Here is a 26835-nt window from a genome sequence, read left to right as displayed (position 1 = left end):
ACTTTTTATAATATTGATGTATCATACTTTTTATTATCAAAATATTAAAAAATAAATTTTAAATATAGATAAATTAAAAGTGAAAGTAGTTGAAAAAAGTAACAATAAAGATTGGTTGAATCCATAAGAATCAAATATTTTGTTTATAAAATTTATATTCAATTTCAACTATTAATAATCTTTGTAGATGAATGATTTATAAATTTAATATAAATTTTTTTATCAAAAAAAATTAAAGATGAGGCAAAGAGAATATGTGAATCAAATTAAATTATGTGAGATGGCATTCTATTCTCCCATCCCTTGTATCTGTCTCATTTATCAATTAAGTGTCCATTTGGATGGTAAATAAGATTACTTTTGGTAAAATTAAAAATAGTGGTAAAGGTAAAATTGATTATTGTAATTGTGTGATTAAAATCAATTGTAAGAATATGTATTTTGATATATATATTTACTGTAGCGATAAGTTGAATTATGATGAGAAGAGAATGATCATTAAAAATATTATATTAAAATTTATATGTAATAAAAATTTTAAAATATTTAATATTTATAAAATTAATAAATAAATAATTATTAAACTATTTTTATGATAAATAATAATTTGTTAATAAAAATAATTAAAAATAAAATTTTTATTACATTAATTAACAAAATTATTTTATATTTTTTAAAAAAAATAAATAAATTTATAAAAATATTTTTATCCGTTCAATATGATTGAAAGAGAAAAACTTAAAAAAAAAAAAAAAAAACAAAAACAAAAATAAAAACAAAAGCGATCCAATGTTGGATCATTGGATCCAAAACAATCAGTGAGAAAAAGTAGATCTTCACTTGAATCTATTTTTATTTTACTTTTATTTTAATTATCAAATATGTCACTTTTATTTTATATTTTATAAAAAATAGAAAACAAAAAAATCTCTAATTATTAAAATCAAACACTACTATTTTTTTTTCAAATTTTAAAAGAATAATGATTTTTATAATTAGTATATTTTTAATAAAAGTGAAAATCTAAATTGTTTTTTTTTCCAAAAAGTGAGTATCTAAATCAATAATGTTTATTGATGTTGAACTAAAAAGATATATATAGTGACGTGACTGGATTTATTTATTTATTACTAGATTTTTAGTCATCGATTGAACTCTACCAATGGACAGAATTGGAAATCAAGTCGGATGATCTACATTTTTTGTTTAATACCCCCAATTCTGAATTAACCCCACCATAGAGTAAACGAGTAACAGAATTGGCAGAAACCTAAAAAAGATTAATCAAATAGGATAACATCGTGGATTCGTATTTATCCTCTTCTAACTTTCAAAAGCCTATCAAATGGAGAGTTCTAAATACACCATCAATTTTTTTTTTTTTTACATTCTAATATATTTTTCTCAAAACATACATATAAAAAATATTAATTTTATATTGTAATAAATTACAATTTTATCTTTCTCATGTTTAAGGCTTTCAAAATTTCATTGAAAATTTATTTTCGAATCAAAACTTTTAAAAATAGATTTTTGAGAAGTTTTCAAAATTTTCGAAAATAAATTTTTAAAAACCTTTTAAAACTTTTAGAAATCCATTTTTTGAGAAATATGATTTCAACAAAAAAAATTTTACACTCCATTCATATTTCATTCAACGTTTAAGGTTTTCAAAAATAAATTTTCAAGAATTTTAAAATATTCTCAAAAAATCATTTGCGAAAAGATTTTAAAACTCTTAGAAATTGATTTTTGAGAACCTTCTAAAATTTTCAAAAATCCATTTCAAATAAGTATGATTTTGATGCTAAGACTTCTGTAAAAACTTTAACTTTTGCAGTATTTCAACTAAATTAATGAACAAAAATTTTGAAATCTTATCTGCATTGAGTGAAATATTCAAAAACTTTGTGATTTAATAGTTGATTTAATGATTTTAGTGTTAACTTTGAGATTTAGAGTTTAGAATGAAAAAAAAAAAGTTAAAAAAATAGGAAAGAAAATGTGATTTTTGTTAGATAAATTTATTTAAAAGAAATAAAATTATTTATTTATTTAATAATGAGATGTAAAAAAAACGTTTTATAGGTGTAAACAGAATTTCCGTCTCAAATTCCATTTAAGATGTATAAAAAAAATTATGGGTGTAAATATAATTTTCGTCTCAAATTCCATTTAAAACCCCGCCTTTTTGTCTAAATTTTTTCCTCTCGCCAATCTCCATCTCGTTTGCATACCCATCAAGTCCCATCAGCAAATCCAACATCATTTATCGTGTGCATCAAAACTTAGTGTTCGTTCCCAATGGCGCACGATAACGTCTAGCTTCCATGCGGTGGCGACAGCGTATGCATGCGCTACAAGGTTAACCCTTCGATGGAAGAAACCCTCACTTGTAGCACGTTTACCGCTCCTTGGCATGTGGCCTGCTTGGCCTCTCGACCCAAAACCCTAGCTTCTACGTTGCAGTGGCACTGTCCTGACTGCTCCAGTGACCTTTTCCCCTCAATCGCGACCTCCGTAGATGGAAGCTCTAGCAAGCTTTTGCCGTAATAGAGGCAGATGAGTCATTGATGGAGAAGGAGAAGGTAAAAGAAGATGGAGATAAAGAGAAGAAAGGGAAAGGAGAAGGAAAAGAAGAGAGTTCTGTTTTGGATGTTCTTGATGGAGGCTTAAACTGTTCTTTTTGCATTCAGTTACTTGACAGGCTTGTTATGATTCGTTTTCTCTTTTTTCTCTCAATGTTTTGCAGAGAAATGTTGAGGTTTTGCCCAATTCTTATTCATGTTGTTTCAAGCACCATGGGGCCACAATTTCTGCCTTAAATGCTTTCAGAAGTGGATAGGTCAACGAAAGCGTACTTGTGTAAAATGCCAGTCAATAATTCCACCCAAAATGGCAAGCCAGCCTTGTATTAATTATACACTTGTATCTGTTATTAGAATGGCAAAGCTATCAAATTAAATGCTACTGCCGGGCCTTTGAAAGTTTACCATTTTATACACAACCAAGATCGACCTAACAAGGCTTTCATTACAAAGCGAGGAAAAAAAAAGGGAAAGCAAATGCTGCCAGTGGGAAGATATTTGTCTGTACCGCCTGATCATTTTGGGCCAATATCAGCTGAAAATGACCTAGCTAGAAATCATGGTGTTCTTGTAGGTGAATGTTGGGAAGACAGATTGGAATGCCGATAGTGGGGTGCTCACCCAGAGATTCAAAAAATGGGTTGATAGCGAAATAGCGGCCGCAAAATTACGGTAACGCTGCCTTTCGCCACCATTAATAGATAGAAAACGGTTGAGAAATTCATTCACAGTAAAAACGGAGAGTAATGACCGTAAAATAATAGCGTAACAGACAATAGCGACAATAACGGACCGTTATTGTCGCTATTTCGTTTTTCTACTCACGGATCTAATAGTTCTAACAAAAAAAATAAAATTTTATGCCTGCAAAATAAAACAACAAACCTGCAAAAGTAAAAGTAAAAGTCAAATCAAAAAATAAAGCTCACAGCCTCACAATCTCAGATCTTTATCATCAAAAGAAATTTTAAAACGAGCTAGAAAACAGAGTTTCAAGTTTCAACCATTCAAACGGCATTTTCGGCATTCAAATTCAAATCAACCTCAAGTTTTCAATCAACATTCAAGATCAAACAAGGTAAGAAAAGAAAGTTAAATTACCTTTTTTTTTTTGTAAAATTTCTGTAAAATGATCGATCTGTTGTGTCTTGTGAAAGTTTGAAAGACGAACGAGATATGTGTAGATACTAGGTAAGTCAGCAAGTGATAGTGATAAAGGGATGTGAGAGAAAATGAGAGATGAAAAAAAAAAAAAATTTTTGGAAAGTCAGAGAAAGTAAAATGTAAGACGAAGAAGAAGATGAACAGAAGAATGGAATGTTTCTAGAAGGGTCTCGACTTGGGTTGTTAGAAAGAATTAAACAATTTGATATATTAGGCACGTGGAGAGATTGGATGGGGTGGGGAGGATTGGGTGTGGTGGGGCGTTGGGGGGAAGGTGGGGAGGGATTAGGTGTGGATTGGGTGTGGTGGGGCGTTGGGAGGAAGATGGGGAGGGATTGGGTGTGGTGGGATGTTGGGGGGGAAGGTGGAGAGGGATTGATAGGGGTGGGGAGGGATTGGGTGTGGTAGGGTGTATGGAGGGTGGGAGTGAATTTTTTTATTTAATTTTATAATTAATTTTTGAAAACTTTTTAGATAAAATTTAATTAGTGGTTTTGAAAATTTATAATTAATATAATATATAGATATTTTAAATGAAAATTTTGATAAAATTTTTTGTATAAGTTAGATGAAAAATAATTAAAATTAAATATTATATTTTGATTGTGTTATATATTAATTTATAATTTTGTACATGAATTTTAATTTTTTTGTTGTTTTGATATTTATATTATTGTCAATTCTTTTGATATTATATTAATTCTTGTTATTTTTGTGTAATTATTGAAGATTGTGTTTATTATATAATTATTAAAAGTTGTTTTGTGATAAAAAAAATTTTATATCAATTATTGTATCAAAAAAATTAAGTTACTTAACAAATTTATCATTTGATGATCTATTACTCTTATTAAGATTAAAAACTAAAAAATAAAAAATATAGGTTTGAAAATTTTATTAAAATATAAGTTTGAAAACTTTTAATTTTTGAAATTTTTTTTAGATAAAATCTAATTAGAGGGATTGAAGATTTATAATTAAAAAAAATAAAAGATTAATAATTTAATATGATATACATAGAGATTGTAGATGAAAATTATTGATAAATTTTTTATATAAGTTAGACAAAAATTAATTAAAATTAAATATTATATTTTGATTGTGTTAGATATTAATTTATAATTTTGTATATGAAATTTAATAATTTTTTTTGTTGTTTTGATATTTATATTGTTGTCAATTGTTTTGATATTAGATTAATTCTTATTATTTTTGTGCAATTATTGAAGATTGTATTTATTATATAATTATTTGAAGTTATTTGTGATAAAAAAATTAATATCAATTAGTGCATATAAAAGATTAAGTTATTTAATAATATTCTTAAGATTAAAAACTAAAAATTAAAAAATTTAGCGTAAAATCAATTTTTAATGATGTAATAAGTAATATTAATATTTCTAAATATAAGTTTATTTTGTTTTTATACAAAATAGTAAGTATGTCACCACGTGAAGAGTTCCCGAGTAAAGGAGTAGAGGGCGCGCCAAGTGATGATATAGGTTGGCATTTTGGAACACATGTGCCAAATACAAGAGGAAATGTTTCATGTAAACTTTGTGGTAAAGTTGTAAAAGGAGGAATAACACGTTTCAAAGAACACATTGCTCATAAAACTAGCAATGTTGCACCATGCCCCAACGTTACTGGTATGTTATGTTTTTTTAATTTCTTTGAAAATATTATTGTTAATTTCTTAATAAAAATTATAAAATTACATAAGCATGTGCAACTAATTTTCTCTTTTTTTTTAAACTATATTATTAATAGGTATAGTAAGAGAAAGTATGATGAAACTCCTTCAAGAAAGCAAATCGAAAAAGGCTGACAACAAAAGAAGAAAAAATGAATTTTTATTACAGTTAAGAGGGGAAGATGATTATGAAGGATTTACTGATGAAGACATTGCTACTAGACAAGCCGTGCGATATAGTATCTAATCACAATATGAGTGGCATAGAAGACAAGAATTCAGACAAAGAACTAGTGGTTGGAGTAACATATATGAAGAAAGACGAAGCTCTCATGGTTCAGTTGCTGAATATTTTGAAGAAAGAACAAGAACTCCAAATAAGTCTGAATTTTCATTAAGGGGAGCTGTTCCTGAATTGGTTAGAAGTAAAAGTTCAAGACAACCAAAAGTAAGTGATTCATTTCTAAAGACATTAAGAAGAAAATGGGCGAATCAGTATCAAAATTTTTGATATATGATCAACTTCCTTTTCAATTAGCAAATTTCCCATGGTTGCATAATTTGATTTCTGTGGCAGCAGAAGTTGGCCAACATGTAAGACTTCCAACACCTTATGAGGTCTCAGATGTGTATTTAGAGTCTGAGTATCAATAAGTTCATGAATGGGTTAATGGATTAAAAGCTTATTGGAATGAATTGGGTGTCACTTTGATGTGTGATGGTTGGACCAATAGTTTGAATCAAATGCATATCATTAATTTTCTTGTTTACTGTAGTAAAGGGACTATTTTTTAGAAATCTGTAGATATCTCAAGTGTTTGTAGTAGAGATACAAACTTTTACTACAGATTATTAGATGAAGTTGTGGAAGAAATTGGAGAAAAATACATTGTTCAAATAGTCACTGATAACGAGGCAGCACTTAAGGCCGCAGGAAAAAGACTAATGGAGAAGAGAAAATATTTGTATTGGACAGCATGTTCAGCTCATTGTTTGGACTTGTGCCTTGAAGATATTGGGAGGAAAAAAATGTGGCAAAGGTTTTGGATGATGCAAAGAAAGTGACTTGTTTTATATACAATCACATTTGGACTGTTAATTTGATGAAGAAATATACACAAGGGAAGCAAATACTTAGTCCTGCTCTTACCCGATTTACCACTCATTTCATACAATTAGAAGAAATAATAAGGCAAAAGCAAAGTTTGAGAGAGATGTTCAATTCAAAGGTTAGTACTTAGTAATTAGTACAATTATGTAAATCTAGCATCTTTTTATAATATTATTGTTTTAAAATATTAATTTAAAATATATTACTCTAAAAATTTATTGATGAATATATAGGAATTTAAAGATTCAAAATGGGGACAACAAAAATCAGGACCTGCTTATGAAGTCAAAAAAATCATTTTGGGAAAAGATTTTTGGAAAAAAACAGGTGATATAATAAAAGTTTATGAGCCTTTGGTAAAAGTGTTGCGCCTTGTGGATGGTGATGAAAAACCAACAATGGGCTTTATTTACGAGGCTGTGGATAGAGCTAAATAAGCAATTCAACAAACTTGTCGTTATTCTGTTGAATATGAAAAGATTATTGACAATAGATGGAGTTTCATGCACTCTGACTTGCATTCAGCTTGTAAGTAAACCAAGAATATAGATGGTATTTAAAAAATATGTTTATTTTTTATACTTAAATTGCTTATATATTTATTTTTTATTACTTTAATATAATATTATTATAAATTATGTTTAGGTTACTATCTAAATCCACAATTTCAATTTGGAGTGGAACATTCTGCAAATGTATTTAAGGAAACATTAGAAGGTATAAAAGCAGTTATTGAAAGATTAGAACCTTCGATAGATACTCAAATCAGAATGATTAATCAGGTTAGTATTTAATACCATTTTATAACTTTAACATTTGTTTTATGTATTAAAAATTAAATTGTTTTTTATTTATTCATTTATTATTGTATTTTCAATCGATGTAGTTGTTATTATTTCGAGACAAGCATGAAACATTTGGTAGTCCACAAGCACAAAGAGCTTGGAAGCAAATGAATCCAGATAAATAGTAAGTTAAATAATTATAATTTATTTATATTATTTAATTGTATAGCCCATTGAAATTTAATTTAAATAATTTTATACAGCTGAGTGGTGGATGATATATGGCACTTGTGTTCTTGAATTACAAAAACTAGCAATCAAAGTGCTTAGTCAAACAACATCTGCATCAAATTGTGAACGTAATTGGAGCACATTTAGCTATATTCACTCCAAAGCAAGAAACAGATTGAAGTTTGCAAGACTCCAGAAACTTGTATATACCTATTATAACATGAGGTTGAGGATGAGACATCAAAAAAGAATGAGCATTGATGAAATAAATAATAGTTTTAATCCTATTAGCCTTGACCATATTTTTGAAGATGATGATCCACTAACAGAATGGCTGCAAGAGAAAGAAAATCCTCTATTAGATGGTCAAAACTCTGATTGGTTGCCTACAGATAATTCTGATAATGAAATAAATGTTGAACGATCACGTCAATCTCAAGAAAGGAATGTGTCTCATTCAAGTTCAAGTCCAACACCAAGTCAGAGTGATGATGGTGGTGGTTTAAGTCCAAATGATGATGGTGATGGAGATGGCGATGGTGATGGTGCGAATTTTGGTGATAATATGGATGCAAATCGACCTTATAACCCACTTGGAGGAGAATTTGGGATTGCTGCTACTGGTGGACTTTTTATTAATATGGCAGAATACGGAGGAAATACATTTGCTGAATCTAGTGAGGGTCAAAGTGCACGTACAGCTCGATCAAAAGGAAAAGCAAAGAAGCACCACTATGAAATTTTTAGAGGTTCTTCATCTTCAGGTGAGAGACCAAATTCTAGTAACTTTGAGTATAGTGAATCATCTGCTAGTACTCAAAGACATTACTATCCACCAGAACAACATAATTTTCAACCTCCTCATGGTTATCCACCTCCATATGGTTATTATCCACCTCAAATGTATCCTCCACCTCTTCAAATATATCCTCCACCTCAAATGTATCAGTTACCACAAATGTACCCTCCACCACAAATGCATCATCCTCAAATATATCATCCACCTCAAATGTATCAAGAACAAAGGTCTCAGGGATGGAGATGGAGTCAACTTGGCTCTCAAAGTGAAGATAGAGAATCTGATCCTCCTCGTCATTCTACCATGTGGTAAATTTGAAATATGTATCAATAATTGTAGTTGATGGAATTTGAAATTATTATATTTTTAAGTTTGTAATTTTATTAAATTAAATGCTTGGTATTTAACATATTATGTTTTGTTAATATTTGATTTGTCTAGAATTAATATTGAATATGAACTTGGTCAAGAAAAATTTTATGGATAAACCAAATATGAATGCTTTTTATAATCTAAATAAAATTATGAATAATTTTTTTAGAAAATAAAAAACATAGAGTGTCATAAACTATTTTTAAAATCATTGAATAAGAGTTTTTATAATTATAATTATAATTATTACATTTTATAATAAATTGTGCAAAAAAAAAATTTCACGACCGTGATGACCGCAGTGACCGCAATTATCTCCGTTATATCCGAAAATGCGACAAATGCTACACGATCGAAAATGTGACCGCGACCGCTATTTAAATCTCTGGCTCACCTTCCCCATGTTGTAAGCATTGTTGGTTAGTCAAACTATGGTGCTCAATCAGTGGCACTCTCAAGAGGATATGAAGATGACGATGATCATGAAGAGTGGTTTCTCTACACAGAAAAGTTTGTTTTCAAAAGGTTACACATATTAGTAGTATGCTACCTCATCATTTTCATTGCACTTGCTTATAAAATGTAAGTGGATTGATGACTGTTTGGTCTAGTTGATGTTGATGCTTTGTTGCCTTTTAATACTTTATTCAAGAACAATCAATATAGGATGTCAACATTATAACTCTAATATGGTTGCCTCAACTTAAAAGGTAATTCAATTCTTTGAAATGAAAGGTGAATTTCAAATTTCAACTCTTTTTGGGCTGTTGCTAGGTGGCTTTTATGTAAATTTCCTCTGCCCTTCCCTACATTCCTAGGTTTAATTGTCATATTTAATATTGCACTTTATAATGTAACTAATGAGTACAAGGGTAGGCAATATGGTACACAAGCAATGTTCATATGGCTTCAGTGGACATGCTGTATGTTTGTAGTTGTTATTTTTCAGGCCTTAGAAGAACTTAAGGATATGCTTTTACTGCATAGATATCATGCCTAACATTATCCAAGAATGGTATCAATATTTATCATCTTTTTCCCCGTAAGCTTAACATTTTTATCTATTGACTTTTATTCATGTGGCCATTTGACAATTATTTGTTTTAATAGGTGTCAATGGCAATGGAGGTAGAGATCTTAGTGGAAATAAGTGAACAAACAAAGAATAGTCATTTGATAAAAAAAAAAATTAAGAATATGAATGACATTGTGCAAGTAAGTTGTAAAAAGGGTTATCCTGTTTGAGTTGTAAGGCAAGTCTCATTACTTGAAGTTTAACTCTCTTTGTTTCTATAACTAGTTGTCTATGCATATGAAAAGGGCAACTACAACTACAATAATAGGTTGGCATTTTAGTTTTATGGTTTAGGAGGCTATGGTTTTTTTCCTGGTTGTGCCAAGTTACTTCATGTTAGTTGTTTTCTTGTTGAGTCAATAGTCTTATCATAGATACCTACTCTGATGGTGTTATTTTACTTAGTAAAAGCTTTTGTTTCCCATTATATATAGGTTGCACAAGAAAAACAATCTTCTTGTGCCCCAAAGAAGTGGGCGAGATATAATGGAATCTATAGAATTAAAAAATGTTGGAGAAAGGTCGAATAAAGATACCCTATTTCCATCAGATACAACAAAGTTGCCTACTACATTGAGCTTTCTAAATTAATTTGTTTATAGGATTTTCCTCCATTTGGGGCTTAAAGTTTGTTGATATTTGTTTGTGAGATGTGACAATGAGCCATTCCAATGGACAAGGTTTGTGCTGTTCGTATACTTTAATGGATAAGATTTCTTCAACTTTATTGTAGTTGTTATAACGTATAGATCCATAAACATATCGTTGACACAACTTATGGAGTCACGATCGATCTTTTTTAAAGTGTGATTAATTACCTAGGTGAATCTATCCTTTTAAGCTTGACTAAGAGTCCCTAAAAGAATAGGTTTTGATTTGCATTTCAGAACAAGTTTAGGGAGTTTGGTTACATATGAGAAAAGTTATAACACCCCCATAAGTCCGTCTAAATAATGGTACCATTTTATTTTAAATTATCCTGAAGGTTTATGGTTATAATGATATTTTATTAAATTTTAATATTTAAATATTAAAAATAATTCTTAAGATTTCTCTATCAATTTAGCAAAATTCCTAAAAGTACTTTCTCCCCTCAAAAGTATTCAAGAATCTCATTCATTTTCTTGAAGAGGCCATCGTCAGAAAAACTTAATCATTTACCTTTTTTTATTAAATTTTTGTTTTATTGAACATATATCTAATTTTTTCACCATTTCGACCACAATTAGAAATATTTTCTTATCTAAAAATGTTTTAGATAATCATCCATTTGCAATTACTAAGAATTTCACCCTTGAATTTTTTTTTTTTTTACTTTACAAGTTTTATTTCTAAATTTTTCACAATTTGGGCTTAATTTAGAACTATTTTAAAAGTTTCATTTCTAAATTTTTTGCCGTTTGGGTTAAATTTAGAACCTACTTTTGTTATTCATCATTTGTTTCTTACCCTAAAAAGAAAATAATATGATAATTATTTTTTTTAAGTCCAATATAAATTCTTTCATCATTTGGATTAAATTTAGACTAAAACCGTTCACCTAGAATTCTCATAGAAGTTCAGCCATTAGTGATTTTTCTTGATATTTCATTCTTGGATAATTGTCAAATATTTTTACACAAATTTTTAAGTTATATTTTTAATTTTTTTTATTTAGGAAAGAATACAATTACTTTTATTGAAATTTCATTTAAAATTTTGCATTATTTAGGTTAAATTTAAAAAAACTCCTCACTTAGAGATTTTTTAGAAAATTTACCATTTGAAATTTCTAAAAATCCCATCATTGGATAATTGTAAATTCAATCTCAAATTTTTATTAAATTTGCTTATGTATTTTTTATTTTGAAAATAAATATTAATTATTGTTATTAAAACTTTATCTAAATTTTTCCTCCATTTGGGTCAAATTTAGAGAAAAAATTTCTCATCTTGAAATTTCTTAGACATTGACCATGTGTAATTTTTAAAAATTTTATCATTGGATATTTATAATTTATTGCTCAAAATTTATTAAAGTTTTTATTTTATATTTTTATAACTTTTTTTATAATTTTCTCTAATTTTTCCTAAAATTTTCCTAGAAATTTCATCATGCAAAACATTTCAAAAATAAATAAATCAAACATAATAAATAAAACAAAAAATACCAAAATAAATAAGTAAATGAACCAAAAATACCAAAATTGGGCATTGGCTTGACTTGGCTAATAGGTGAATATGTTAAAGGAACAAAAAACAACTTCGAGGGATGCGGCTCAAGGTCAGCTTAACGGCTCACTGGGCTCAATAGAAAACCAATTTAAAAAGTTCAGGTTGAGTGCGTTACAAATCGAGTCGCCCACTCAGAAAACGTATGGATCTTGCTTTTTTAAAATAGTCTAAATAACGTTATATTAACCTAGTTTAAAAGCCTAAAATTTTCTTTTTTTTTTTTTTTAGATTTCCTTTACTTTTTCTCTCTCCTCTTCTTCTTTCCTCTGCTTCTCTCTCTAAAACTGGATGAAGGCAAATTGATATTGGTCATATTTTGGAGAAAAGATGTTAGTAACTAAGGAAGTCGTTGAAAGTTATGTCAAAACCTATGTTTGATCAATGGATTTTAGAAATGATCATCGAAAACTAGGTTTTTCCTCAAAAAAACTACTGGAAAGTTTGAATTTCCATTGAAAAATTCAAAGTTTGGCTAGAAAATTTAAAATTTTTCCAAAAGTTTGTAGAAATTTCTAAAAACCACCAAATTTTAATTTTTGAGCTTCTTAAATCCTTTTACAATCTCAACTGCTCACGAATCACAAACTCCAAAAGATAAATTCTTCCCAAACCTCATTGCTAAAAAGATTTTTTTCTTTTTTTTGCCTCTATAACTACTATGTACTGTTCTTGATTGTTGTGTGTAATGATTACTTTGTTTTTGCTATTTGTTTTCCATCCTTTTATAGTGGAAAAAAAATCCAAGATCCAACAATGTTTCAATTGAAATTAAACTCTTTCATAAAGTTATCCTATCCCCGGATTAAAACTGAACTTTATCCTAAAAAAAACTTTTTATTTAATTTCCCCAAAAAATTCTCGAAACTATTGCCTGGGAATCATGATTAATTCTATCACCAATCAATCCTTTTGCAACAAGATTTTTGCCATTTGATTTTTTTAATTATTTTTTCATTTCTTTTTTTAAAAACCTAATTAGATAATACTCAAAGGTAAAATAACAAACAATAAGAAAGATAAATAAAGATTATCAAAGACAACCAATAATTACATAATAAATAAATAAATAATAACATATATACAAATAGATAAAATAAAGATAAATATCATGAAATAATAAAATGTAGAAACCAAACAATAAAATTAAAAAAAGAAATATAAAATGAAAAATTGGGCTAGGATTGGTTTAGGCTTGATTGGATAAGGCCCAATTGGTTCGGGTCCGAACTAAATAGGATATCTATAACTGTCCATTTTTGTACATTTTTTATGCAATAGGAATTATGCAAAGATATAAACAACCTATTACGTTCGGGTCCAAATTATTCAATATTTTTTTAATTTTTTTTACACAAGTTTCTCGAAAATAGAGACATACAACTTTAAACATTAAAAAGCTCCTCATAAATAAAGGCACACAACTTAAAAAATAAGGCTTCCTATAAATAGAGGCACACAACTTTAAAAAATAAGGCTCCTTTGAGTAAAAGCTTCACAACTTTAAAAGTTTAAAAATTCTTTCTTAACCATGACTGATTTTCTTGAAATATATTTTCAAGGATTAAGATCTTACCTCGAAGTTTTTTCTCAAACAAGAATTTAAAATTCCTTCATTGGAAAGTTTTCATACTTATCTTCTCCATGTGAAATCTTACAATATCCCTGTTTCCTATATTCATGAAATAAACATTCATAAATGCAATGCATGTGATGCAAATATCAATTATTGTCTTCAATTGTGGTACATAGGTTTTCAAGACTCTTTCTTTTAGATCTCGAACTCTTCGAGCTTAGAACAGTAAAGCAAAACCTACTTAGTTCTTAATCATTTCTCTCATTCAATGCCAGCACCCATATTTTTCTTTTAAAGAAATCTTTCTTTTTCATTTCCAAATTTAGTGTCCTTGCCACGCCTTGAACATTTCATCTTTGCCTTTATCACTTTCAACTTTTTCAAGGTAATGTGTGAATCTTTTATGCCATTATTCATTTATCAATCATTATTCCAATAGTAAAAAGTAAAATGTAATCACACATTTCTTTTATTGCAAGGTATTTAAAGGAAAAGAATAATGATGGATTGGGAATGAGACATATGCTTTAGAACGAATAAGGAATGAAATGAAGTATCTTTTATTTGAACAATTTTGGCTCTAAAAATAAAAAGGGTAAAATTACAAAGATGAATTTTTGGGACAACAGCACCTAAAATGAATAATCAAATAATTATGATAACACATCTCAAATTTTTTTGAAAACTCAACCACTTAATGCACTTAAAATATGAGCTCCTCAAAATATGCCAACCTTCATGTTGTTATGTTCCCAAGTGATGCTATATCTTCATCTAAGCTGTCTTTTCAAGTTTTCAACTTAGATGAACCCCTTTTGACTCAAACAACCTTTTTGAGTTTTTAATTTGAGCTCTCATTTTTCTTTTCATTTCTATTTTTCATTTTTCTTCATTTTTCTTTTTTTTCCTTTTTTTTTTTGCTTTTTTTATATGAATATCTTTTTCTCATTTTTCGTTTTCATCTGTCTTTCTCTTTGATCCATTAGTGACATCTCAATCAAAACCTAAAACAATCTAATTATAAATATACCTTAATTCAATTTATGATTCTCTAATTTGAGTATTCACATTTGATCGAAATAAACTTTTAAAGGTTATAATATAGAATAGGGTAGGGGTTATGAAAGAAATCGATAAACTGGCTTGAAATATATTTGAAAGGTAATCAAACTAAGGATTGTTTCCTTTCATGTTGAGCACCTTGACATTTTGTCTCATCAATTTCTATCTCTTCCTCCTTCTTTTTCATTTTCCCCATTTTTTATTCATTTCTTTTTTTTTTTTTTGCATTTGCACTTTTTTCAAGAAAGATCTAAGCATAAAAGAGCTTTGCTCATAAAATCATTAAGGGTCATCATTTTCCTTTTATTTTAGCATTTTTTATGGACACATTTTCAAACTTTGCCCCTGAAATCACTAAGAATTTTCACTTTTTCTTTTTTTTTATTTATTTTTATGGACACATTTTCCAAACTTTGCCACTTCAATGTGGGGGTGATCCTTGTTTAAGGTTTTTTAAAAGAAATTTTCAATAAGATCAAATGGGGTAATAAAAGATAATTTTACTTATTGTGAGAAGGATAAAAGAAATATGGTTATTTTTCTCTCAAATATGAATACTTTCAACAAAAATCATTTATTAATCAAGAGCAAATTTGTGAACAAACCATTATAACAATCACATATGGCATCACTTTCATCTTTCAATGAGTGAAATTCTTTATAAGATATTTAGTAATCCCAATAGATTATCAATCATTTCAACAAGAATGTTATTTTCAAAATCAAATCCTAAATTATTATCATGATCATATTGATATTCATTTCAAAGCCAAAATTTGAATAAAATAAAAAATGTCAGCAAGATATTTTGGCCTGATGAAAGTGAAAAATGAGAGTAATGAAAATGCATCTTTCTATTATTTTATTGAGATAATAAAAAATAAATGACCCGTACATAAAAGACTATCCCAATGCCTTTGGGCATAAATGATTAAGAGTTACAATTACACTAGATTGGTTTCAAGGATAGCAAGCATCTAGAGGATGCTTTAATGGTTTAGCTCGTAACCTAGTGGACACAAGTGGATTCATATTTTTTTTCTCGATCCCTTTCATTTTTTTCATGAAAACTTCCTTAATGCTCAACTTGGGCTGCACTTATTTAAAAAAATCAATTTGGTATGAATCTATAAGCTTTTGTACTACCTGAAAAAATTGTTCGCATAATTTAATAAAATGGCCAAAGACCTACTATAGTACTTGCATCTTTGGTGTGGCACATATCTTCCATGATAAGTATGTGGATCCATCGAATGTACCATATCATCCTTATATAAGGCATCAAACAACTTATCAAAAAGAGTTTTGATTTCTTTCATCTTTTTTTTACATGGTGTTCTCTACCCTCAATCAGGACATCAACATTATGATTGGGCAAAGGATTGCTACTAACATCTGGTGCTGTTATTCCACTTGTATCAAAAGTGACCATACCCCATCGATCAATCTTTGCACCTTGTGCTTCAGGGTAGGGTAATTTTTAATGAAATGGCTAGCATTTCCAAAATGGTAGTCATAATGAGCAGTAAGATCGTACCACTTGGGATAGAGAGGTTTAAGTGATTATACTATGACAAAGATAAATAAGTGGTTCTTGACAAGTTCTTGAAATAACTTGTTATAGGTCATGAAAATGGGATCCAAGGTAGGTTTTTCACTAGTATTTTATGGTTCTTGAGGATCACTTGTTTGGTTGGTTAAATGGACTAAGTGTTTTACAATAGGTTGGGTATATATGTTGGTAGGTGGTCTATATGTTGGTTGGTACATTGATAGGTGAGATGTTTGTAAAACTAGTTGATATGGGTAAGATGTAACATTTACAGTGGGATAATATGTGGGGTAGACTAGTGGCAGATAAAGAAGATAATTTTTAAATTGTTGTCTTTCTAAACTCACTGTTTGAGTTTTATTTTCTTCTTTTTGGGTTTTTTTTTTAGTAGTGGAAGACTCATCTCCTTTCAGCTTATCATTTTTAATGGCATTCTTAATGATTCCACCTGATATTACCATGTTTATAAAATTTTTGGTTGCATTTCTTATCATATTTTCATAATAGAAATATTTTAAAGTACTTATAAATAACATTGTAGTCTCTTTATCAGTCAAAGTGATTAAATTTGAGTAGTTACATCATTTCGCTTTTGAGCGTATTCTTTTAATGACTCAGTTACCTTCTTCTCTCATTTTACAAAGAAATGTGATCATGAACTATATTTATTATATGGTGGTACTAATTAAAAAAGTCACAAGCTAGCTCCCTTCAAGATTGAATGCAAGAATGATCAAGTTAGACATATCATCTTGTGGCAAAACTAGTCAGACTATCTTAGAACACATGGATTAACAACTTACCGTTGCTGGTGTAGGCTATCATTTTTTGACAGTACATAGTGACGTGCATGATAGGATGCTTTGTACCATCATGTTTTTCAAACTCTAAAACTTTGAATTTTAAAGGAATAACAATGTTTAGGACTAAATAAAGCCTAGCAGCATCCATGAAACCATAGAAATCAATTCTCTTCATTGCTCGCAATCTTTCATCGAGTATTTTCATCTTTTGGTTAGCCTTTGGGTCTTCCAATAGCTCGACCACTTTTATTTTCATTTTTTTTTCCAAAATTATCCAAGTTGAGGACTTAGACTAACTTTACTGCTTTCTTGGTAAAAACAAGGTTTACATAACTTTGGTAATACCCTTGATTTGATGTAGATGACATTCTGGAGTATGTATACCTTATAGGGAATGTTAATTGTTATAGTGGTATGCTTTATGTGGACTAGGCCTGATCCAGACCATAACCAAAAATGTAAAAAAAATCAGCCACATCTTGTGATAAATAATCTTACGAGCTAATATCTTCTTCCACACCTTTTTCTTTATTCAATTTATTCAAGACTTTTAAAATCTTACTCAACTCCCTTTCGAGTTTTTCTTATGCCTTCTCTATTATCTCAAGACAATCGGCATTGTCCTGTTCTATTTGTTTGGCTTGGGCTTTGGTGTTGTATTGGTGTTGAGTTGATTGCGTGGGGTTCTTGAATGGTGGAGCTATCCTTGAACCTTAAATACCATAATTTTTTTAATAAATGAATGCTCATGTATGATCCATGAATGAAATGCACTAATAATATTTGCCACATAACTATCATTGATAAAAGAAATCTCAGTTTAAAAATTTATTAAGTAAAGTTTCAAAACTACATCTTAAAAAAGCTAGAAAAATATTCTAAAGCCCTAAACACATCTTAAACATTATTCTAACACCTTCCTATGAACTTTCTAACTTGTCGATAATGGTCTTGTGCCTTATCTAGGAAGTTAAGTAATTGCTACCTATGAGCTCCTACTAGTTGCACCATTACCTTCAATTCTTCCATTATTTCTTCTATTTTTTATGTTTTGTCGGCAATCGTGCATAGCTGATCGAACAGATGCCTCAAATGTTTTGTTTTGCCATGCATATGCCTTTTCATTACTCATTTTGTTCAGCATGTTTCTTGCATTCATTAGTTAAAGTGCTTACATGTGCTCTGCACTGATCCACTATCTCTTGCAGCATCTGACTGTGTCTTTGGGCCTTAATAGTAACCTTTTGTCCCTCCTCCACCCTTACTTTCAATAACTTATTTTCTTTTAAGAGTCAGGTAATTTTAAGTGTGATCGATGAGTGTGTCTTGTCTAAATCATTGAATAAGGCCTTCCATTGGTCTTTTTGTTCATTTAGGCTCTAGATTTTTTGCTCTTGCAATTTCAAACTTTCTTGTATTTCTTTCTTTAATAGCTTATTTTCTTGTTCTAATTCATCTCTTTTAGTTTGGAGTTTAGCAGTTTTTACCTTCAACAAAAGATCTTGGAGAGTTAACTTTGAAAAAAGGTCAACTCTTCATTCTCGATGAAGCACAATGTCTTTGTTCTTCTTGCATGCCACACCAAATATTCAAGAGTAACATCATATGTGGCCCTCTTCTGGTTAACCTTATTAATCTATTTCATGCCCCTTTTTCTCTTCAATTTTTCCATATACCCCTTTCTTAGTAAAAGAAAATTCTCACTGGTTAAGTCTATATGTTTCTGGAATAAATTGCTCACATCCAAATATCATTGCACCAAAGTTAGGGCATAAGTAACAGCACCCCATAAACCCAACAAAAAAACCCAAAGTTTATTCACATAGCTATACAACACAAAATCATGATGCATCCAAGGTGCTCTTCAAATTATCTCTTGGCTATTAAGCGTACAAATATATGAAACCCACTTATCTTTTAACTTCGCTTTCAGCCATGTGCTATAACATAACTATTTAATTGTAATGTTGGAACAAAGGTATGGTTTGTGAAACTACTTTCTTCACATTCAATGTGATTCTTCATTCATACATAAAGCAATTGTACACACCCATTAAAACGTTCTTTGCCATTTCTATTATAATAATTCAAGGATAGAATAGTTTCTGCCAGAATAATCGGTGCTACATTAACTTTATATTTTATTTGATCAACAAAATCAACCATTGCGACATCAACATATTCGAGAACTTTTAAAAAGATCACCAATCCATATAAAGCTATAGCCTTCATTGTTATTCTCTAATCATCACCCAAATGTTCATGAACGAAGTCTCACAAAAAATTTCATGAAATATATTTGCTTTCACCTTTTGCTTTAACACATGCATCAACTTGAGGCAAGCTAAGTCCAAGCATTTGCACAAGCTTCTTACGCTAACTCACCTTATTTGACCAATAGATTTTATCTGGATTTGGTAAATCAAGGTAAAATAAGACCATATACTCTCAATCATTGGCATCATATCTGCTTCATTAAAGATGAAGCACCTATAAGAAAGATCCTAAAATTGCATAATAGCTCTAATCATATTATTGTCCACATCTACTTAAAGTAATAAAGCTATGTCCCCATATTTGTTCTCAAATACCTCCTACCTTATTCTATTCATGCATCTCCAAACATTATTTAAGTCAACCAGGTCATTTTGTTAGAGATCAAAATGAACTTTCTCAGGTAAATATGACATAAAACCTTGGGGCAGACAATTACCTTTTTTTTTTAACCTTCCTCTGATTTAACTTTCAATTGGTAAGAAGATTCATAATGAATTGATGCAGACTTTAATTGCATTTATCCTTCCATAGATATATGTATAAATCTGTTTATCAATAACTGATATGTGGCAGTTGTTCCCTACATGAAAATGATGCAAATGCATAAAGTTAAACATGACAATAAAAATGATGCACAAAGTTAAATGGACAATATGATAATGCAAACAATATGACAATTGAAATGATGCAAATGCAAAAATTTAAACACATAAAATGGTTAAATAATCAATATATCACACAAATTCTTCTTTCTTATGTCCTAATTTGAGGTTACATCTATCAACGGGTAAGAATGACTATATCCTAAGGCTGGCCTCTTAAGTGTGGATTATATACAAAGCTAAGTGATTTTGACCACTAAAGGTTTCCAAATTGTTCCTTACATCATTATCCATTACAAACTAGTAAAACATTCTAATCCTCACTCATCACAGGCTACCAACGAAAAAGATTCAATTTGAGTGAGAGTATTTTACTAGTCATTACGGAGATTATCATCTCATAAGAATGTAGGTACTTTGCTTCCTCCTAAGAGAGATGAAGCTCGAGAATAGAGCTCGTGTAATGCAAATACATGTGATAGTATGTGTGAAGGAACATATAATTTTCAGCCCCCAAATTTCCATAAATCAAATAAAAGATAACAAAGGAAAATGTAAGCAAACAAATAACATAATCATTACATTTTAAGATCGTTAAACTAAATAATAATAAAATTTTAAAATTTTATGGACTGACTCTCTATGCATCCTCAATGAAGTCGCCAAACTGTAATAACATATAGATCCGTGGACCTATCGCTAGACACAACTTATGAAGTCACTATTAATCTTTTTTAAGGTGTGATTGGTTACCTAGGGGAATCTATTCTTTTAACTAGACTAAAAGTCCCTAAAAAAATAAGTTATGATCTGTATTTTAGAATAAAATGGGAGTTCGATTACATATAGAAAAGATTATAGCACCCGTACATGCCCGTCTAAAGGATTATATCATTTTATTTTAAATTATCTTAAAAGTCTATGGTTATAATAGTTTTTTATTAAATTTTAATATTTAAATATTAAAAATAATTCTTAAGATTTCTCTATCAATTTGGAAAATTTTCTAAAAGTACTTCCTCACCTCAAGAGTATTCAAAAATCCCATTCATTTTCTTGGAGAGGTCCTCATCGAAAAAACTTAATCATTAACTTTTTTTCTTAAATTTTTATTTTATTGAAAATATATCTAATTCTTTCACCATTTGGGCCACAATTAGAAACATTTTCTCATCTAGAAATCTCTTAGATAATCATCCTCAAAATTTATTTTTTATTTTACAAGTTTTATTTCTAAAATTTTCATAATTTGAGCTTAATTTAGAAATATCTTACAAGTTTCATTTCTAATTTTTTTGCTATTTGGGTTAAATTTAGAATCTACTCTTGTTATTCATCATTTGTTTCTTATCCTAGAAAGAAAATAATATGACAATTATGTAAATTTTTCCACCATTTAGGTTAAATTTAGAAAAAAAAACTTTCACCTAGAAATCTCATAGAAGTTCAGCCATTTGTGATTTTTCTTGAAATTTCATTCTTGGATAATTATCAAATATTTTCACACAAATTTTTAAGTTATATTTTTAAATTTTTTATTTGAAAAAGAATACAATTACTTTTATTAAAACTTTATCTAAATTATTTTATCATTTGGATTAAATTTAGAGAAATTACTTACTTAGAGACTTCTTAAAAAATTTACTATTTGAAATTTCTAAAAATCTCATCATTGGATAATTATAAATTCAATCTCAAATTTTTATTAAATTTGCTTATGTATTTTTTTTTTATTTTGAAAATAAACATTAATTATTGTTAGTGAAACTTTATCTAAATTTTTTCTCCATTTGGATCAAATTTAGTAAAAATTTCTCACCTAAAAATTTCTTAGAAATTGACCATTTATAATTTTTAAGAATTTTATCATTGAATATTTATAATTTATCATTCAAAATTTATTAAAGTTTTGTTTTATATTTTTATAATTTTTTTTTATAATTTTCTCTATTTTTTCCTAAAATTTTCCTAGAAATTTAATCATGCAAAATATTTCAAAAATAAATAAATCAAACATAATAAATAAATCAAAATAAATAAGTAAATGAACAAGAAATACCAAAAATGACATCGGCTTGGCTTGGCATAGGCGGCTCGACTGAATGAACAAAAACAACTTGGAAGGATAAGGCTCAAGGTCAGCTGAGCGACTTACTGGGCATAACAAAAAACTAACTTAAGAAGTTCGGGTCGGGTGCACTACAAACCAAGTTGACCACTTAGAAAATGTGTGGATCATGCTCTTTAAATAATCTAAATGGCACCGTATTAACTAGGTATAAAAGTCCAAAATTTTATTTTTTTTTTCAAATTTCCCATGCTTTTTCTCTCTCCTCTTCTCCTTTACTCTGCTTCTCTCTCTAAAATCGAATGAATGCCAATTGAATATTGGCTGGATTTTGGAAAAAGGATGTCGGTAACTACGTAAGTCACTAGAAGTTTTGTCAGAACCTGGGTTTGATTACCGAATTCTAGAAATGATCATCGGAAACTAAGTTTCTCGCTAGAAAATTGTCGAAAAGTTCAAATTTTCGAAGGAGAAATTCAAAGTTTGGTCGAAAATTTTAAAATTTTTCCAAAATTTTGCAAAAATTTCCAAAAACACCAATTTGTAATTTTTAAACTTCTTGAATCCTTTCATAATCTCAACTGCTCATGACTCACAAACTCAAAAGGATGAATTCTTCCCAAACCTCATTGCCGAAAGATTTTCTTTTTTTTTTTTGTTGTCTCTATAACTGCTATATACTATTCTTAATTGCTGTGTTTGATGATTACTGTGTTTTTGTTGTTTGTTTTATGTCCTTTTATAGTGGAAAAAATCCAAGCTCCAATAATGTTCCAATTACAATTAAACTCTTTTAAAAAGCTATCCTATACTTGGATTAAAACTAAATTTTATCTTAAAAAAAACTTTTTATTTAATTTCCCAAAAAAAAATTCTCGGAATTATTGCTTGGGAATCATGATTTAATTCCATCACCAATCAATCCTTCTGCAGCAAGGTTTTTGCCATTTGATTTTTTTAATTATCTTTTTTTTTTTTCATTTCATTTCTTTTAAAACCTAATTAGATAATACTCAAAGATGAAATAACATTCAGTACTAAAGATAAATAAAAATTAGACAAAGACAACCAATAATTACATAATAAATAAATAAATAATAAGATATATACAAATAGATAAAATAAGGATAAATATCATGAAATAATAAAATGGAAAAACCTAACAATAAAATTAAAAAAAGAAATATAAAATGGAAAATTGGGCTGGGATTATTGGGCGTGATAGATTAGGCCCAATTGATTTGGATCCAATCGGTTTGGTTCCGGACCAATGAGCATGGGGATCAACGTAGGCCCTTACCAGCTATTCCTGAGCTGAAGAAGGCAACTGACATATCAGGGAGAAAGGAGACTCCATCATGGGACTTTGATGTAAGAGATGCAGTTTCTGTTCAGGTTTCTTTATTTTCATGTTTCTGTTTTTATAAGGTATTATCTGCTAGATCAAAGTCAATCTGATGCCGAACATTGTTAAGAATGTATCTTGTGTTGGAGAACTCATTATGTCATTTAAAACTACAAAAATATATTCATAAAACATGTTTTATTAATTAAGTTAAATAATGAAACACCTCTTCTCTCTTTTTGGAGTTTGATCTTTGATATCATCTACAATCTGGTTCCTCTTTCCGAATGCTTTATATTTTTCTGCTATGCTTATGCAGTTCTTAATTCAATCAGGAAGAAGGCAGTCACTGGAAATGGAAAAAGGCTCCACCTCCTAGCAAAAGCCTGTGAATGCAGTTGATCTTGAAGAATAGAAAAGGGCAAGGAAAGCTGTAAGGCAAGCACATAATACAAGAGAGAGACTCTTGAAAGGTTGTTCTTATTTTACTGTCATGAATTATTTGTGTTTGGTACTCTGGGCCTATTCTACATGCCTTAAGTTTGCTTGTACTAAAATAATCTATTGATGTGTATTTAATCCTAGGTTAAGTTGGAAGCGTAGCTGAAGATAGTTGAGTTTCACTCAATTTGCACATGATTTTTATTTTAATGCATAAGAAGTTTTCAAAAAAAATTACACAGCTTGTACTGTTCAAGAGGTAATTTATCCGAAAACAAGGGCAATGTGCACATTTGATAGTCTTCTGTATTCATTTTTAAGGTGGCATTAGTAGGAGATAGAGATCAATGAGAGAAACAGAGATAAATTGAACAATCACATGGTCAAAAGAAAAACAAAGGAAGAGTGAGAGAGCACACTTCTATCAGTTCATAATCCATTTCAGCATCATTCACCCCCAAAAAGCTTTCTGTTTTGACTTGGTATTCCTTATGTGCAGTGTTTGGTTGTCTAATCTGTCGGCAAGTTATGAATCTACCGGTTACAACTCCTTGTGCCCACAACTTCTGTAAGTCTTGTTCTGAAGCTGCATTTGCTGGTAAGACTGCTATAAGAGAGGAACAATGGTGGCCGGACACTTATATCACAAAAGAATGTCCTGCATAGTCCTTCTTGCCCAACTGATATCTCTGATTTTCTTCATAACCTTCAGGTATGGTATGTATTTACCTTTCCTCTCGCCTAATTTTAATAATGCAGGATGTGTTGTGCTTTACTTTGTGGGAGGGAAAACAATTAACTTCAACTCTAAAAGGCTTGAAAAATAGATGAGGTTACTTGCTGGACGTTTGTAGTATCTTCTGTTAGTAAAGTGGGTCACGGACACATCCTTTTAACTTTATTTCTGCATGAATTGTCTGTCGCTGACGGACATAGTTTAAATAAGTTTATTTAATTAAATTGTCAGGTCAACCGAGAATTAATGGATGTGATTGACTCACTGAAACGAAAGAGAGGAGAATCAGGACCATTCTGAACAGTTGAGTGAGGAACATATGAATGGCCTGGGGGAAAATGCAGACCTAGGTTCTGATGACGGTGAAACTGGCAAGAAAACTGAAAATGCTGATACAAAAGATTACTCACAATCCTCCACATGATTGCGAACCTAAAAGAACTAGCAAGAGGAGGAAAATGGATACTGCTCAAGTAGGAGCTGATGAAAATGACCCGCCGTCAAGTACCCTCCATGTGCAATCATCTAATGATGATTTTGAATGATACTTTTTCTGGTTGACTTTATTTTTGTGCCGAAACTTTTATCAGAATATTAAGGGACTTTGCCAGTTTATACCGGTAGTTCAATTCTACAATTATATTTTTACCAAGAATAGGACTGGATTGGGTTTGACTCTGCCTGGTTAGGATTAATCTTTTGTGTGTTCAGGCTGCGTATAAACAGCTGTTTCTTGGATGCAGAACAATTCAATGTAGACCATTGAAGCATTCTATGGTTAATGGAAAATTTTCTCCCTTCGGAGGCATTTCATTAATAATTCTTTTTACAAAATCCTAGAGTTGTTTAATCACAATAAAAAATTATATTAAAATTTATTACTTATAAGTTTGGATTCTATATAAATGAATCTCATACAATTTTAAATTATAATCCGTTAATTGTAGTGTAGTAATAGTAGATGATGTGCTTTTTTTTTGTAACAATTATTTTCTTTTAACTTATTATTTTGCCCCTCTTTACTTGATTGAATGGATTTGAAAATTGAATTATCAAAAGAAAGTTGGATAAGAATTACATGAGTCATTGCACACTGCTGAGCATATTCTCTACTCTTACGAGTTACGACAATGTTTTTGGGCATCAATTGAATTAATCAACCGTGCTTTTGTGTGGTATGATTCATGGTTTCTTATTTATGCTCAATATTATTGCATGTCAGGTTTTAAAAAAAGAAAGAAAGAAAGAAGTTTCAATATTCTTCGTTAATTCGTAAGGTATTTGTGCAGATCAAGTCTTGGTTCCAATTTGGTGCATTATGGGTACTGCGGTCTAGTCTACCTCCCGCCGATGCCTCTCCTGAATCTAATCGGCTAATCCTAGTTGAGCACCATTTTCCAATCCATTGGTTCACTACCAATCCCTAAAACAGTCGTAAGCTGGGCCGCAATGCTATCCCATAAGTGAAATCCAATTACGGGTGCCATGGATATAATAAGAGGCCCAAACAATTTCAATTGCAAATCTATCCTATAATTAAAAGTTAATTACATGACTTCTTTTATTAGCACTTATTTTATGAATGAGATGAAGTTGATATTTTCAAGTTGATAAGAGATGAATTAGGTATTTCTTAACTTTTACGGCTTAATTTTTGGGTTCTCATTCATTTTAACATTTTAATCATACTTAAAATCTAAATTTAAATGTCAATCGATGGTTAGCTCAAGCGACAAATGTTAGAATTTTTCTAAGTTATTTTTAAATGATGAGTTTAGTATTTAATAAAATAAATTGAAAATTTTAATCATAATACAAGACATGTACGAAAGCCCAAATAATTTAATAATAATCACTTATGTGTGGACTTTACGCATTTTATTGGGTTAGTGTGATTTTGTGGTTATGTAGGCCTTAAGCTTGGTAAGTTTTTTATGGGAAAGCTTCGAGGGTTTTAATAAAATTGACTAAGGTCTCCTCTTCACTTCTAATTAACAGTATCTATCCATTGATACCCGTTAGTAAGACAAAAACGAAAAGGAAAACCTAGTCTTTTCAGGATTGGTGTTATTTTCGCTTATTATCTATGATTATCCAAATAGGTACGCAAATTGATTGATCGAAGTTCTAACTAATATTCACATATTGATCTTGAATTATGCTTATGTGTGATACTAAAGCCTTCTTATGTGAAATTAGAACCTAAATTTTTTTTTAATCTTAATTTTGCATGAATTATATATTTAGGCAAAATATTATGGCTATCAGAGATCCAATTTCTGATCATCGAGCTATTATATTATATTAGGAATTTTGTTTCTTGTTAAACAAGAATTAAAATTAT

The 26835-nt window shown here is 29.5% G+C and overlaps 1 protein-coding gene and 1 pseudogene across 1 annotated transcript; both read left to right on the top strand.

Moving 5' to 3' along the window:
- Positions 1-2304: 2304 nt before the first annotated feature.
- Positions 2305-25246, top strand: LOC111316959 (E3 ubiquitin-protein ligase ORTHRUS 2-like; annotated as a pseudogene).
- LOC149516791 (uncharacterized) lies at positions 7207-8683 on the top strand. Its single transcript, XM_089766166.1, has 2 exons — positions 7207-7338; positions 7443-8683. The coding sequence occupies exon 2, from the start codon at positions 7616-7618 to the stop codon at positions 8681-8683; it is 1068 nt and encodes a 355-aa protein (XP_089622292.1). The 5' UTR covers positions 7207-7338; positions 7443-7615.
- Positions 25247-26835: the final 1589 nt, after the last annotated feature.

This window comes from Durio zibethinus, chromosome 9 (assembly GCF_047325235.1).
Source record: "Durio zibethinus cultivar Kanyao isolate XHJ-2024 chromosome 9, ASM4732523v1, whole genome shotgun sequence".
NCBI lineage: Eukaryota > Viridiplantae > Streptophyta > Magnoliopsida > Malvales > Malvaceae > Durio > Durio zibethinus.
This window is presented reverse-complemented; position numbering and strand designations above follow the sequence as displayed.